Source organism: Chelonia mydas, chromosome 6 (genome assembly GCF_015237465.2).
Source record: "Chelonia mydas isolate rCheMyd1 chromosome 6, rCheMyd1.pri.v2, whole genome shotgun sequence".
Lineage (NCBI taxonomy): Eukaryota > Metazoa > Chordata > Testudines > Cheloniidae > Chelonia > Chelonia mydas.
This window is the reverse complement of record NC_051246.2, coordinates 20,159,485-20,175,481: the sequence shown is the minus strand read 5'-3', so window position 1 is coordinate 20,175,481 and position 15,997 is coordinate 20,159,485. Positions and strand designations below refer to the sequence as shown.

At 46.3% G+C, this 15,997-nt stretch overlaps 1 protein-coding gene across 1 annotated transcript in view; it reads right to left on the bottom strand.

The window, feature by feature from the left end:
* LOC102943820 (NACHT, LRR and PYD domains-containing protein 3) overlaps positions 1–15,997 on the bottom strand; it is a 194,752-nt gene that overhangs the window by 129,807 nt on the left and 48,948 nt on the right. The window contains exon 6 of the mRNA XM_043549318.1: positions 10,071–10,160. Coding sequence (XP_043405253.1) covers positions 10,071–10,160 — 90 coding nt within the window. The remainder of the gene's footprint in view (positions 1–10,070; positions 10,161–15,997) is intronic.

Below are 15,997 nucleotides of genomic sequence, written 5' to 3'. Positions count from 1 at the left end.
CTGTTGCATATATACGTATGTGGTTCTGGGGGAATTAATAATCTCCTTCAGTTAAGAGCCCCAAGTATCCTCATCTGAGAAATACTCTCCAGTGTAAAAGCTGACCTGAAAAGAACTTAGCAATAAAATTAGTATGCTAACACTCCCTGGACTCAACAAAAGAGGTTCTCCTAATTAAATTCATTGGCTACAACACTTATCAAATTGGCTAATATAGTTTGTTAGATTTCAGTTTTTAAATCTAATTGGGCCCTTGGCAAATTCATAAAATAGCCCCACATTGACACTTAGAGCTGAGAGTTATGCTTGGCATTTCTGGCATTTCATATTGTGTGGTATTAGGACAGTATCCCTTGTATACAATCCCACCATGTGCAGCAATTTCATCTCTATTATTATTATTAATTAAATTGTAATGGGCTGCCTCTCCCCGCAGTGGCTGGACTGCAGGGGGTTGTGGAAAGAGGCTGAGGGAATGGGAAATTGAAACAAAGTGTTCGTATGGCTGGTGGTGCAGCCTGTTGCCGGCTGCAGGGGAAGCAGGCACTGCTGTGTTAGGGCTCTCATGACATTTTGGATTGTGTATAATGTGGTCTTGCCTCATTCCTTCCGCTACCCCTGATGTTACAATATATTTTGTACCAATATGGTTCTACGGTGGGGGCACCTGAGATTTTTCCCCTGACCAGCCATTTGGAATTATTTTTTCATGTTGTTGTAAGGTTGGCCATTTTTTGTTTCTTGTCTGAGCTTGTCAAACTTTGGCTCCAATACTACCCGTTTCAAAAACAAACTCCTCTTGCAGCTCCCTGATTTCACTATTTATAGATGCCCTTGCAAGCACAGCTGCTTTAAGAAGCTTCTTTCTGGGCCTTTATTTCACATTAATGAGTATATTTTTTCTGACATATAGGCTGTAGTGACTCAGAGCCCTCCCAATCTATTGTCTTGTGTCCAGCAGTTGGGGATTTTTGCTACTGGCAGTCACTGATGGGCCACATGCCATTGGAGGCAGTCCCATCATACCACCCCCCTCCATAAACTTATCCAGCTCAGTCTTGAAGTTAGTAGGTTTTTTGCCCCCACTGCTCCCCTTTGAAGGCTGTTCCAGAACTTCACTCCTCTGATGGTTAGAAACCTTCGCCTAATTGCAAGCCTAAACTTGTCGATGGCCAGTTTATAACCACTTGTTCTTGTGTCCACACTTGTGCTTAATCTAAATAACTCCTCTTCCTCCCTGGTTTTCATCCATCGGATGTATCCATAGAGAGCAATCATATCTTCCTAAGCCTTCTTTGGCTTAATCCAGACAAGCCAAGCTCCCCACGTCTCCTCTCATGAGGTCGGTTTTCCATTCCTTGGATCATCCTAGTAGCCCTTCTCTGCATCTGTTCTAGTTTGAATTCACCTTTATTAAACAGGGGAGACCAGAATTACACACTGTATTCCAAATGAGGCTTCACCAGAGCCTTGTATAATGGTACTAACACTTCCCTGTCTCTACTGGAAATGCCTCAGCAGATGCATCCTAGGACTGCATTAGCCTTTTTCAGTCACATCTCCTTGATGGCTCATAGTCATCCTGTGATCAACCAATACACCCAGGGCTTTCTCCTCCTCTGTCACTTCCGACTGATAAATCCCAGCTTGTAGCAAAAATTCTTGTTAATCCTAAATGCCCAACCTTGCATTTTGCAATATTAAATTTCATCCCATTTCTACTATTCCAGTTTACAAGGTCATCCATACCTTCTTGTAGGATATTATGGTGGTCCTCTATATTGGCAAAACCTCACAACTTTGTGTCACCGTAAATTTTATTAGCACATTCTCACTTTTTGTGCTAAGGTCAGTAATAAAAGTGTTAAATAAGATCGGTTTCAAAACTGATCCTTGAGTGAAAGGTTCATGTTTAGTCCATCCACCTGGAAACAGTCAGGGCACACCCTGACCGTTGTGTAGGAGCAACACATTGCTCCGTCCAAGGACGAGGACCAGATATGAACCCTGGGAAGTTAATTAAAGGACAGTAATCGTGGGAAGCTTCCTTGGCCTGGCCTCAAGGCCTGAGAATTAGGATTGTAGTAGATAGAGGCTGGTAAATAAGAATATTAATCAAAGTCATGTATTCCTTTGTGTCTTTTTGCGGTGGAAGTAGGTAATGCGCAGCGGGGAGAAATATAATAAAAGGGAAGGTGGAAAGCTGACAGGCAGCAGCCCATTTCAGCTGACCAGCTTGCTTGCTTGGATAAATCTGTGTTCTGTCTCATCATTGAACCGCCACAACTGGTGCCCAAACGTGGGGCCTTCAGCACTCACCTCGCCCGGCAAGGGTTTCAGACGCGTCACTCATCCGCTTCGTGGATCCCGGTGAGTATTTTTCGGTGTGGTAAGTATGGGAAGCTCCCTCTCTGCTTTGCAAGTGCAACACCGCAATGAGCTACAGTATTTGCTGCGTAAGGCTCAGCATGACTGCCCCGCTCGAGAACTCACTCTCTTGTTACAGGAGGTGAGTGCCCAGTGCCCGTGGTACCCTGAAGCCGGAACCCTTAAGCTAGCGGACTGGGAACGGTTGGGCCAGACATTACATGAAGAGCCTCGGGCGCCCGTGCAGGCTTTACATGCCTGGCACCTCTGCCGCGATGTGATACAGCGTGTCGCCTCGGACAGGCCCTCCCTCACGAGGCTGGTGATCTCACCACGCCCGTCGGCTCCTGCAGCCACCCCCCCTCCTACCGATGCAACACAGTGTGTCGCCTCGGAAGAACCCTCTCCCGCGCCAACAGAGGGGCTGCCGATTCCGCCACCGCCGTCGGCTCCTGCAGCCATCCCTCTCCCTGCTTCGCCCCCAGTGCCTTTATTACCACCGCCTCCCTTACCTTCCCCGCCGGAGCCGGTGTGTGATTACCATCCCCCCCTGGGACCCCACGCTTCAGGGCCCCCCGGGGGGTCGTCTGCATCTGCTCAGAGGCTTTCGCTGGTGCAACAAATGGTTCACGCAGCGAAGGCTCTCTCAGATCTCACAGCAGAGGAGCTGGCTGAGCTGGTCTCAGTTTGTCCGGTGACCTGGCAGAATGATGACCAGGGCAACCCGGTTGGAATCTGGGTCAGTTTGCCTTACTCGGTGATTAGAGAGGTAAAGAAGGCAATTCGCGAGTTCGGCCTGACTAGCACGTTTGTGCGTGGTCTCATTGAAGGGCTAGGTAGTGGGTACTCCCTGATCCCTGAAGACTGGAAGGCGCTGTTGCGCATGATGCTGTCACCCAGTCAGTATGTTATTTGGATTAGTGAGTATCAGCAGGAGGCGGAACGCCAGGCCCAGATTCATAGAGCGGAAGGAATTATTTTTGAGCACTTGGCAGGGGAGGGACAGTTTGCTACCGTTGAGATGCAGACTCAACTCCCTCAGGCCCTCTTCCCCCTTATTTCCACCTGTGCCCAGCATGCTTTCCGGAAGGTCCCGGATTCAGGCAAGCCTACTAAAAGCTTTGTCAGTATCCGTCAGGGTGCATCAGAGTCCTTTCTGGATTTTACCAACAGATTGCAGGAGGCTATCCTCCGACAGGTGGATAACGCTGCGGCAGCTCAGGAGATTCTGTTAAAAATGGCGGTTGAGAATACGAACGAGGATTGCCGCCGTGCTCTCCAGATGGCACAAGCCTCTGGCATTTTAGAGCTCTCAGACATGCTACGGGCGTGCCAGAACATCGGCACACAAGCCCATAAGGCTGGAGTTCTGGCTGCCGCCCTGAGAAAAACCAGGAGGGAGGGGAAGCGTTGTTACCGCTGTGGTAAGGAGGGTCACTTTCAGCGGGAGTGCCGTTCATCAAAGGCACCCGCTCGACCCTCAAAGAAGTGCCCCAAGTGTCAGAAGGGCTATCACTGGGCTAATCAGTGTTGTAGCGGGTCGGGAAACCGCGCGACGGGTTCCCCCCGAACCCAGGGCCAAACGGGGGTGTTTCCCACTCAGACAACCGTTCCTCTGCCTTAAAATCCATAGACTCTATGAGGGCAGCGACTGCTGGAAGTGCAGGGCTTGATTTGATCATGCAGGAGGACACTGATTTTCGGCTGCCAGGGGAGGTCTGCGCCATACCTACCCAGGTGACGGGACCTCTCCCTGCTGGCTTTGTGGGTCTCGTTCTCCCTCGCTCACATGCGGGGAAACAGGGCTTTTTTGTCATCCCCGGGGTCATTGATGCCGATTACACCGGCATTATTAAGGTTCAGGTGTGGACTCATCTTCCACAGTCGCTCCCGCGTGGACGATCAATTGCACAATTGATTTTAGTCCCCTATCAGGTGCCAGCTGCAGAGGATCGAACCCGGGGCAGAGGCGGCTTTGGATCAACGTTGTCTCACTCGCCGTCTCACAGCACGTCCTCTCCACTTGTTGCTCTGACAATGTCAGTCCACCCCTCAAAACCTCAGTTAACACTTCTCTTAAATGATGTTCCTTTCACAGGGCTGGTGGACACTGGAGCTGACGTTACGGTGATTCGTGATCCGGAGTGGCCGGTTAGTTGGCCTACGGTTCCTTCTAAAGAGTTGTGGGGGATCGGGGGTAGTAAACCCGGGCGACAGAGTGTCTTGGGTCACAGTCTCTAAACCGGGAGGCTGTACCCTTGCAACTATTCGCCCTTTTGTGCTCCCTGTCCACCTCAATATTTGGGGCCGTGATTTACTTACAAAGCTGGACACCACCCTCGATATTAATATCTGATGGCTCAAAACCCTCCCTCACCCACATTGCCCTCCGCATTGCCCTTCGTATGGCAATCCTTAGAGCCCGTCTGGATTGACCAGTGGCCCCTCCCTCTAGAAAAACTGAAAGCGCTTCATTCGCTTGTGCAGCAGCATTTGCAGGCACAGCACTTGGAGAGCTCTACTAGTCCCTGGAACACCCCGGTGTTCGTTATTAAGAAAAAATCTGGTGCGTGGCGGCTGTTACATGATTTAAGGGAAATAAACAAACGCATCCAACCTATGGGCCCCTTGCAATATGGATTACCAAATCCAAATTTAATTCCTCAAACCGATCAGCTCTGTGTTAGATTTAAAAGATTGTTTTTTCACCATCCCCCTTTGCCCACAAGATCGTGAAAAATTCACGTTTACGGTGCCACAATATAATAATCAGCAACCCTCTCAAAGGTATCAGTGGAAGGTCTTACCCCACGGAATGCAAAATAGTCCTACCTTGTGTCAGCTTTTTGTGGATCGGGCCCTCACCCCTTTCGTGCCCGGTACCCTACGCTAAAGGTCTACCATTATATGGATGACATTTTGCTTAGTGGTCCCCAGGTCACGGAACAACAGATTGAATCTTTGTCTCAAATTCTCGGCCAAAATGGCCTGTTGGTGGCACCAGAAAAAATCCAACGCTCTTATCCCTACCACTACCTCGGCCATAAGGTTTTACAAACCTGTGCTGCTCCGGTTCGTCCGGCACTAACTCTACCTCAACCCCTAACCCTTGTTAAATTACAACAGATTTTGGGTCATTTAAATTGGATTCGGCCCTATTTTCGTCTCCCCACCTCAATGCTGCAGCCGTTGTTCGAGCTCCTACGTGGAGCCCGGGCACCAGGTGCAGTTATTGCCATCACTGAAGAGCACATTGCCTGCATTCGACAAATTAATGCAGCATTGAGTCAGCAGTTTGTGGACAGACCCCCTGAGGTCCGTCCCCTACGGTTGATTCTTCTTGCCACCCCTCATACGCCCACTGCGGCTCTGTTTGTACCCCGTACGAATACAGCCGTCTCTATCATAGAGTGGCTGTACCTCTCCTCCACTCCTCCTCAGAATATTTACCCATATCTAGATGCCCTGTCTGATCTTGTTCGTAAAGCCCGCCACCGTGCAGTGCAACTCACTGGCACTGATTTAGTTGATATTGTGTTCCCCTTGTCTCGTAGTGAATTTGATTCCTTGTGTCACACCTCTTTGGCTTGGCAGGTTGCTCTTTGTGATTATGTGGGAGAAATTTCTTATAATCCCCCAAAAGATCCTCGATTGGTAATTACCCAAAAGGTGCCTCTAATTGTTCATCGTCTTAGCCACTCTCAACCCATTGTTTCTGCTGTTACTCTTTTTACTGATGGCTCTCCACATCGAGGTGTAGTCACCTATCAATCCGGTGACCCCCCTCGTTGGCATTCTTGTTTTACACTGCCTCAGCGTTCCGCACAGCGTGCAGAACTGGCTGCTGTTATTTTGGCCTTCCAACTTTTTGCTGATTGTCCCTTTAATTTAATTGTGGACACCCATTATGTTTATCAAGTGATTGATCATTTACCCCTTGACCTCATTACCCCTCAGGTCGATGCGGACCTCCTTCGCCTATTTTTGTCTTTGCAATATCTTATCTCCACTCGTAATTTTCCTTATTTTGTTGCTCATATTCGCAGTCATACCCCTTTGCCTGGGTCACTCACTGAGGGCAATGCGCGCGCCGATCGCGCATTACGTGGTCAGGTAAATTCCCTCTTTTCTGACCCCATTGAAAGCCATGCCTTTTTTCATCAGTCTGCCTCTGTTTTGGCCCGGCAGTTTCACATTCCTACTGATCATGCACGTTCCATTGTTCGTTCCTGCCCCCACTGTGCCGCTGCTGCTCCTACTTTCTCTTATGCCGTTAACCCCAGAGTTACCGCTGCAAATCAGCTGTGGCAAATGGATGTCACTCACGTGCCACAATTCCGCCCCTACTTGTTTTTACATGTTTCCGTTGATACTTATTCAGGATTCCTTTGGGCAACCCCACAGCGTGGGGAAGCCACTGCCAAAGTAATTCACCATTTGCTAGCCTGTTTTTCTGTTATGGGTCGCCCAAGCCAGATTAAAACGGATAACGCCCCAGCCTACTGCTCCACAGCCCTCTCCACCTTTTGTGCCCGATGGGACGTCCGTCTTAAACACGGGATCCCTTATAATTCCACGGGCCAAGCCATTGTTGAACGTGCCAATCGCACGCTCAAAACCTTGCTTGATAAACAATTAAAACAAGGGGAGCTGCGTCTCCGAACCTTAGGAGACATTCAACAACAAATGCATATCCTTTTGTTTACGTTAAATAATTTAACGCTGAACGCAGATCAGCAGACCCCCGCGGATCGCCATTTTCACAAATCTGAGGTACTGGAAAGATCGCGTGTCTTTTACCGTCAGCTGCCTGATCCGCAGTGGTTGGGCCCAGTACCTCTAATCACTTGGGGTCGGGGATATGCTGCTGTGTCTCTCCCTGCAGGACCGTTGTGGGTTCCAGCCCGGTGTGTGCGACCGGCACTGAAACAGCATGGCATGGCGCCAGGGGCTGTCGAACCCCATACCGGAGTTTCAGCTGACCTTGGAGGAGAATGCGGTGCCTCCCGGGTCGACAACGGCGGGACGGAAACGGAAGAGGCGTAGCATCCCAAGCCAGCCCGTGACATGGGGAGCAGTAAAAGCATTGGTCGCCGCGACTCAACGAAGACTGGCAGCAAATCAACAGCCAGAGACTCCTGAGACTTTGTTTGTGGCGATTCTCGCCCAAATCACTGCTAATTCTGTACTGATTGTATGCCTTTTGTGCCTGCTATTTCCTGTAGGGGTTGGCTCGGGAGCGCTTCCCCCGTTACGGGCCCGAATGACATATAACATATGGGAAAGATTGGCTTCAATACCAAATGTTACCCACTTTTGTTTGTCTGATTCTGTAGCAGCCGGAGAATTGTTAGGTACATGCCTTATACCAGTATGTCATCACCCTGAGGAGATAGGGAATGAGACGATGCTCGCTGCTTACGCGAATCTCTCTTCCCAGTACTTTAGCATGGCTAATTGGGGCCCGGCCAATTATACCTTGCCTCACACGGCTATATCCCTCCACACACCGTACCCGGCCGGGGCCAACAATGTCACCTGTGCGCGTGTGGTTAACTGCACTAGTACAAAGGTGCCCTTGGGCTGTCAGCAAATTCCTCAACCCCTTTTAAATTGTTCCCACGCTGTGAATGTTTCATACAATTATGGCCAGATCATTCTACTATCAGGGTGGTTTTTTACCTGCGGCTCACGCACCTTTAGTTATATTCCTGCAAATTTAAGCGATGGTACCCTTTGCTGTCTTAGTAGAATGACACTTATTTTGCCTTTTGCCGGCCAAAAACGCAGTAAAAGAAATACACCCCTTTCAGAAGATTGTGTCGCAGATGTCAATCTTCTCAGCCGCTCTGAGTATACCGCTTTAGCGGCCTCCATTGTTGGGGTCCCCGGGCTTGCCACTTATACAGCCAGAACCCTAAATGCCCTGGCATGCTTTGCAGCGAAGGCAATTAATACAACATCCAAGGCAATTGCCCTACTTAATGCAGAGCAACACGAATTAAGGGATGCAATTTTAGATAACAGAGCAGCCATTGATTTTCTGCTCTTAAAACATCACCTAGGCTGTTCCACGTTTCGGCATATGTGTTGTTTTAATTTAACAGATAATAGTCGTTCCATAGAAACTAGACTGGCCGAACTGGCCAATCTTACGGCACACATACATCAAGATGTGGGGTTTGAGGGCTTTTGGAATTGGCTTACAGGTTGGCTGCCCTCTCTAGGATGGCTGCGACAACTTTTCGGTTATGCTGTGTTTGTGATCATTGGGCTTATTTTTTGCTGCTGCTGTGTACAATGTATTCCCTCTTTGCTAAGGCTTTGCAGAGATTCGCCCTGGCAAGCTCGCCGAGTTATGTCCTTGTCTGTCTGGGAGTTAAATTGCTTGCAAAAGCAAATTGACGGCTACCATGAGATGGCCGAGTATAATTAAACAAAAAACGGGGGCATGAAGGGTTCATGTTTAGTCCATCCACCTGGAAACAGTCAGGGCACACCCTGACCGTTGTGTAGGAGCAACACATTGCTCCGTCCAAGGACAAGGACCAGATATGAACCCTGGGAAGTTAATTAAAGGACAGTAATCGTGGGAAGCTTCCTTGGCCTGGCCTCAAGGCCTGAGAATTAGGATTGTAGTAGATAGAGGCTGGTAAATAAGAATATTAATCAAAGTCATGTATTCCTTTGTTGTGTCTTTTTGCGGTGGAAGTAGGTAATGCGCAGGGGGGAGAAATATAATAAAAGGGAAGGTGGAAAGCTGACAGGCAGCAGCCCATTTCAGCTGACCAGCTTGCTTGCTTGGATAAATCTGTGTTCTGTCTCATCACTGAACCGCCACACTTGAGGAACTCCATTAGTAACCTCCCCCCAGCCTGACAGTTCACCTTTCAGTATGACCTGTTGTGGTTGCCCCTTTAACCAATTCCTTATCCACCTTTCAATTCTCATATTAATCCCCATCTTCTCCAATTCAATAATTTCCCAAGTCGAACTGTATCAAATGCCTTACTGAAATCCAGGTAGATTAGATCTACTGCATTTCCTTTGTCTAATAAATTTATCTTTTCACTTGTAGGTTTCAACTAGTATAAATGGTGGATTCTCTGTAACTTAAAGTCTTTAAAACATGATTTGAGGACTTCAGTGACTCAGGGGGTAATGAAGTGACATTCAGTCCTGGGTGCCCCAAGAACCATCACAGTGGGACAGAGAGAAAAACCACCCTCTTCTACCTTTGAATCAGGGAGAAATGAGATCAAATGAGGACACATGAATGGTAAACAAATAGATGTGCACAGGGTTTAGACACCACGGTGACAGGCATCTTAGAAATACCTAAGATTAAAATACCTACAATCTTCCTGCAACCTCTTGAGTTTTTCCTGACCTTAAACCACCCCCAGCCACACTGCTTAGCTCTGTCTCTCCAGTTCCCATAGCAACAAGTGAGCAGGGGTAAATGTCCTTGAACAGCTAGGCTGCCATATAAGCCAAACCCACATATATTCCAGCAAATACGCAGCTGGTGAAACGACGTAAATGGAGCTATGACAGTTTACATCAGCTGAGTATCTGCCCCATTGACTGGACAGTTAAACAAATTCCTGAGCAGCCATGGTGAAGAGCTGCACAGCCGTAGAATTTCTGAGATAACAGCAGTAAAAAGGGGATTTTAAAAAAAGAAAGGAACAATTTCTTACCTTAGTTTCTTTATTTTACAGTTTGGATCCGCCAGCGCTTCACAGAGCGGGTAAATAGGCGAAGGAAGCGGCTCATGCTCATCTTCTGCCCTGAAAAGAGAGAATAGACATTTCCTATGTTCTCTGGACACAAATTTTAAATCTATTTCCTGAATAGTAGAATAGGCTTTTATATGCATGATCATACACTGAGAGACATTCTGCCATTTCAATGCATTACATTCATACCTAAATCCTCCAAACCAAAAATATATCCATACATTAAGATGTATTCTATTACACAGAGTCAAATAGAATAGGTTCTGCTAAGTGTAACCTATTCATTTTTTGAACTTGTGGTTTTCTGAGCATTCACATGTAGTTCTAAGAACTCACACCAATGGGAATGGTTCCAGTGGTTTTATGCTTTTGTATTGGTCAGTCATTTTTCAAATCAGTTCTAGAGATACAATAGGAATGATTGTTTCTCTGACCAAGAGAGTTGACTTTAATTTACCCACTAAAGTAAGAACCAAAACGATGAGTATTTGCTTACAATTTAAAGTACGATGACTATCACTCAGCGATGTGTAATTGGTGTTTCACTTTCTGAAAGTACATCCCCATAACTAACCAGAAATGGTGGCCTATTAGATCCTGACACCAAAGAGCGTAACAGGGCAAGTTAATTTTAAGGCCGCATCTGTATAACAAATAGTGCTGGATTATTATCATGGCAAATCCTGAACGGACATAGCCTCCTTGCAGATCGAGCAGCACCCAGATCAATCTCTACCTGGGACCTTAGGATGGTCTGGCTGGATTCTCAATCTATGTACATTATTGGCAGTCTTATTGCGCCAACAAAGCTTTTGGCACCCATGTGACCATCAACCATCTAGTAGCATTCCTTGGTAAACATGTTTTGTAATTCACGAATCTTCCATCCTAATAATGTGTCAACACCAAGAAAGCTGCTGAAACCAAACCATTGCTGAGTCTGTCATGCCACTTAATATGGAGCAACCGACAAAGACAAAATGTCAATCCACCCCTCTTCAGCCTTCCTCAGCAGTGATTTTACAAATGTAAATTGGTGAGACTGATACTGGAATGCTGTGTCCAGTTCTGATGTCAACATTTTTAAAAGGCTGTTGAAACACTGGAAAGGAGCCCCCAAAATTATTTGAGGGCTGGAGAAAATGCCAGTGACTGACTGAAGGAGGTGAATTTTTTTTAGTTTAGCAAAAGTAAGATCAAGATGTGACTTCATTACAGTGTCTAAGTACCTTAATGGGGAGGAAATAGCAGGTACTAATGGGCTCTTTAATCTAGTGGAGAAAGGCATAACAAGACCCAATGGCTTGAAGTTAATGCCAGACAAATTCAAATTGGACATAAGGCACACTTTTTAAAAAAACAAACGAACAGTGGGGGTGGTTAACCATTGAAACAAACTACCATTCCTTGATGGTTTCAAATCCAGACTGGATGCCTTTCTGGAAGAAATGCTTTAGTCAAATACAACTGTCAAGGTTCCTTCCCCACTCTGAACTCTAGGGTACAGATGTGGGGACCTGCATGAAAACCTCCTAAACTTACTTTTACCAGCTTAGGTTAAAACTTCCCCAAGGTACAAAATAATTTTACCCTTCGATTTCCACTACGACCACCAAACTTTATCTGGGTTCCTGAAAAAACATAGTTTGGACACATCTTTCCCCCAAAAATCCTCCCAACCCTTGCACCCCACTTCCTGGGGAAGGTTTGGTGAGGATTTTTACCAATTTGCATAGGTGACCACATACCCAAACCCTTGGATCTTAGAACAATGAAAAAGCATTCAGTTTTCTTACAAGAAGACTTTTAATAGAAGTTAAAAAGGAATCACCTCCGTAAAATCAGGATGGTAGATACCAGACAGGGTAATTAGATTCAAACATAGAGAATCCCTCTAGGCAAAACCTTAAGTTACAAAAAGACACACAGACAGGAATATTCATTCTATTCAGCACAGCTATTTTCTCAGCCATTTAAAGAAATCATAATCTAACACATACCTAGCTAGATTACTTACTAAGTTCTAAGACTCCATTCCTGTTCTGTCTCCTGCAAAAGCATCACCCAGACAGACACAGGCCCTTTGTTTTTCTCCCTCCTCCCAGCTTTTGAAAGTATCTTGTCTCCTCATAGATCATTTTGGTCAGGTGCCAGCGAGGTTACCTTTAGCTTCTTAACCCTTTACAGGTGAGAGGATTTTTCCTCTGGCCAGGAGGGATTTTAAAGGGGTTTACCCTTCCCTTTTTATTTATGACAACAACCTTGTTAGGATATAGATATTCAGGCCTGTCTGTAAAGGCCTATACTCTAAGAATTTAGGTGTATTCTTAACACTTGGCTAGTTATAGAGGTATAAAAGAATCAAAATCACTGTCTGCCGGTGTAAGGGCCTTCTCTTACTGTGACAGTCTGAGGCCCTGTGCTTAGGCTAAGGCCTTTGGCTAAGCAGCAGAGGCAGCCATAAGCTAGGAAGCGAACAGTCACATCCTCACATTCCAAACTAGTCACATTGAAATCAGGTGCTATTGGGCTGTTAGGCATTATCAGGACAGGATTGTATTCCTATCACCTCCAGAGAAAGAGAAGTGCCTAGAAAATGTAAAAGGAAACTTAGTTTGATAGCATCCTGTCTGACAAGAACTCACTTATCAATAGCTAGGATGTGAAATCCTCACTTCTGTATTGTTTTGTCATTATAGTTCCCACTTTGCTATTGTTTGTCTGTATAATCTCTCTCTGGTTCTGTGATTGTTCCTGTCTGCTGTATAATTAATTTTGCTGGGTGTAAACTAATTAAGATGGTGGGATATAATTGGTTACATAATCATGTTACAATATGTTAGGATTGGTTAGTTAAATTTCAGGAAAATGATTGGTTAAGGTATAGCTAAGCAGAACTCAAGTTTTACTATATAGCCTGTAGTCAATCAGGAAGTGAGTGGGGGTGGGTGTGGGGGAGATGGGAACAGGGAATGGGGGTGGAGAAACTGGAATCATGTTTTGCTAAAGAGGGGAGATGGGAACAGGGAATGGGAGTAAGGAAGTTGGAATCATGTTTTGCTAAGGGCAGGAATGGGAACAGGGGCACAGGTGTAAGGCTCTGTGGTGTCAGAGCTGGGAAGGAGGACACGAAGGAAGGAAACTGGAATCATGCTTGCTAGAAGTTCACCCCAATAAACATAAAATTGTTTGCACCTTTGGACTTCGGGTATTGTTGCTCTCTGTTCATGCGAGAAGGACCAGGGAAGTAAGTGAGTGAAGGAATAAGCCCCCTAAAAAACCTATTAGACTCAATACAGGGGTAAGTGAAATTCTACAGCTTATGTTATATATGAGGTCAGACTAGATGAGCTAATGATCCCTTCTGGCCTTAATATCTAACTCCAGAGGTGACTCCTGGGGGAGGGGCACGTGGGTTACATATCCCACCCCCCCCACCCCCGAGATTTCTGCCAGGGTTTGCCAGCTGGGTCCCCTCCCTGTGCAGAAAGGAGAGGCTGGTTGAAATTCTGGACCCACTGAAGTCAATGGGAGCAATTGTCATAGAAGCCAGGATTTCACTCACTATCTGTCTTAGCTCCCATCTCTTTACTTCAGCATTCACAGCATCTCACACCTTTGAGATAATGCATCCACAGGCAAGCAGCAACAACAAAGAAATTAGCAAAACCAAGCAAACCAACCCCAGTCTACAAAAGAATGTCATGAGCCTCAAGCATAAATTGTTGTTTTTTTTTGGCAAAGCATTTCCAAAGGATTAAATAAAACTATTCTTAAAATTTTAATGGAATATTAAAATGACATTGTAACATGAATAGGTCGGAATACGAAAAAAAGGCTGCTAGGCAGCTCTCCAACACCACATTCTACAGGCCATTACCCTGTGATCCCACTGGGGGTTACCAAAAGAAACTGCACCATCTGCTCAAGAAACTCCCTGAAGAAGCTCAGGAACAAATCTACACAGACACACCCCCAGAGCACTGACCAGGGGTATTCTATCTGCTACCCAAGATCCATAAAGCTGGGAATCCTGCATGCCCCTCATCTCAGGCATTGGCATACTGACAGCAGGATTGTCTGGCTACGTAGACTCTCTCCTCAGGCCCTACGCCACCAGCACTCCCAGCTATCTTCGAGACACCACTGACTTCCTGAGGAAACTACAATCCATCGGTGATCTTCCTGAAAACACCATCCTGGCCACTATGGATGTAGAAGTCTCCTACACCAACATGCCACACAAAGATGGACTACAAGCCATCAGGAACAGTATCCCCAATAATGTCAAGGCAAACTGGGTGGCTGAATTTGTGACTTTGTGCTCACCCCCAGCTATTTCAGATTTGGGGACAATTTATACCTTCAAGTCAGCGGGACTGCTATATGGGAACCCGCATGGCCCCACAGTATGCCAGCATTTTTGTGGCTGACTTAAAACAACACTTCCTCAGCTCTCGTTCCCTAATACCCCTACTCTACTTGCGCTACATTGACATCTTCATCATCTGGACCCATGGGAAGGAGGCCCTTGAGGAATTTCACCAGGATTTCAACAAATTCCACCCCACCAACAACCTCTGCCTGGACCAGTCCACACAAGAGATCCACTTCCTGGACACTACAGTGCAAATAAGCAATGGTCACATAAACACCACCCTATCCCAGAAACCTACTGACTGCTATACTTACCTACATGCCTCCAGCTTTCACCCAGACCAAGTCACAGGATACACTGTCTACAGCCAAGCCCTAAGACACAACTGCATTTGCTCCAATCCCTCAGACAAACACCTACAGGATCACTATCAAGCGTTCTTAAAACTACAATACCCATCTGATGAAGTGAAGAAACAGATTGACAGAGCCAGAAGGGTACCCAGAAGTCACCTAATACAGGACGGGCCCAACAAAGTAACAGAATGCCACTAGCCATACCCTACAGCCCCCAACTAAAACCTCTCCAGCGCATCATCAAGGATCTACAACCTATCCTGAAGGACAATCCCTCACTCTCACAGACCTTGGGAGACAGGCCAGTCCTCACTTACAGACAGCCCCCCAACCTGAAGCAAATACTCATCAGCAACTACACACCACACAACAAAAACACTGACCCAGGAACCAATCCCTGCAACAAACCCCGTTCCCAACTCTGTCTGCATATCTAGGGACACCATCATAGGACCTAACAACATCAGCCACACCATCAGGGGCTCTGTCATAAATATAAAGGGAAGGGTACACACCTTTAAAATACCTCCTGGCCAGAGGAAAAATCCTCTCACCTGTAAAGGGTTCAGAAGCTAGAATAACCTCGCTGGCACCTGACAAATGACCAATGAGGAGACAAGATACTTTCAAAAGCTGGGAAGAGGGAGAAAAACAAAGGTCTGTGTCTGTCTGGGTGAGGCTTTTGCTGGAGACAGAACAGGAATGGAGTCTTAGAATTTAGTAAGTAATCTAGCTAGATATGCGTTAGATTATGATTTCTTTAAATGGCTGAGAAAATAAGTTGTGCTGAATAGAATGAATATTCCTGTCTGTGTGTCTTTTTGGAACCTAAGGTTTTGCCTAGAGAGATTCTCTGTTTTGAATCTAACTACCCTGTAAGGTATCTACCATCCTGATTTTACAGAGGTGATCCTTGTTTTACTGTTTTTTCTATTAAAATGTTTCTTTTCAAGAACTGAATGCTTTTTTCCATCGATCTAAGATCCAAGGGCTTGGGTCCGTGGTCACCTATGCAAATTGGTGAGGATTTTTACCAAACCTTTCCCAGGAAGTGGGGTGCAAGGGTTGGGAGGATTTTGGGGGGAAAGACGTTTCCAAACACTTTCCCAGTAACCCAGATAAATGTTTGGTGGCAGTGGAAGTCCAAGGGCAAA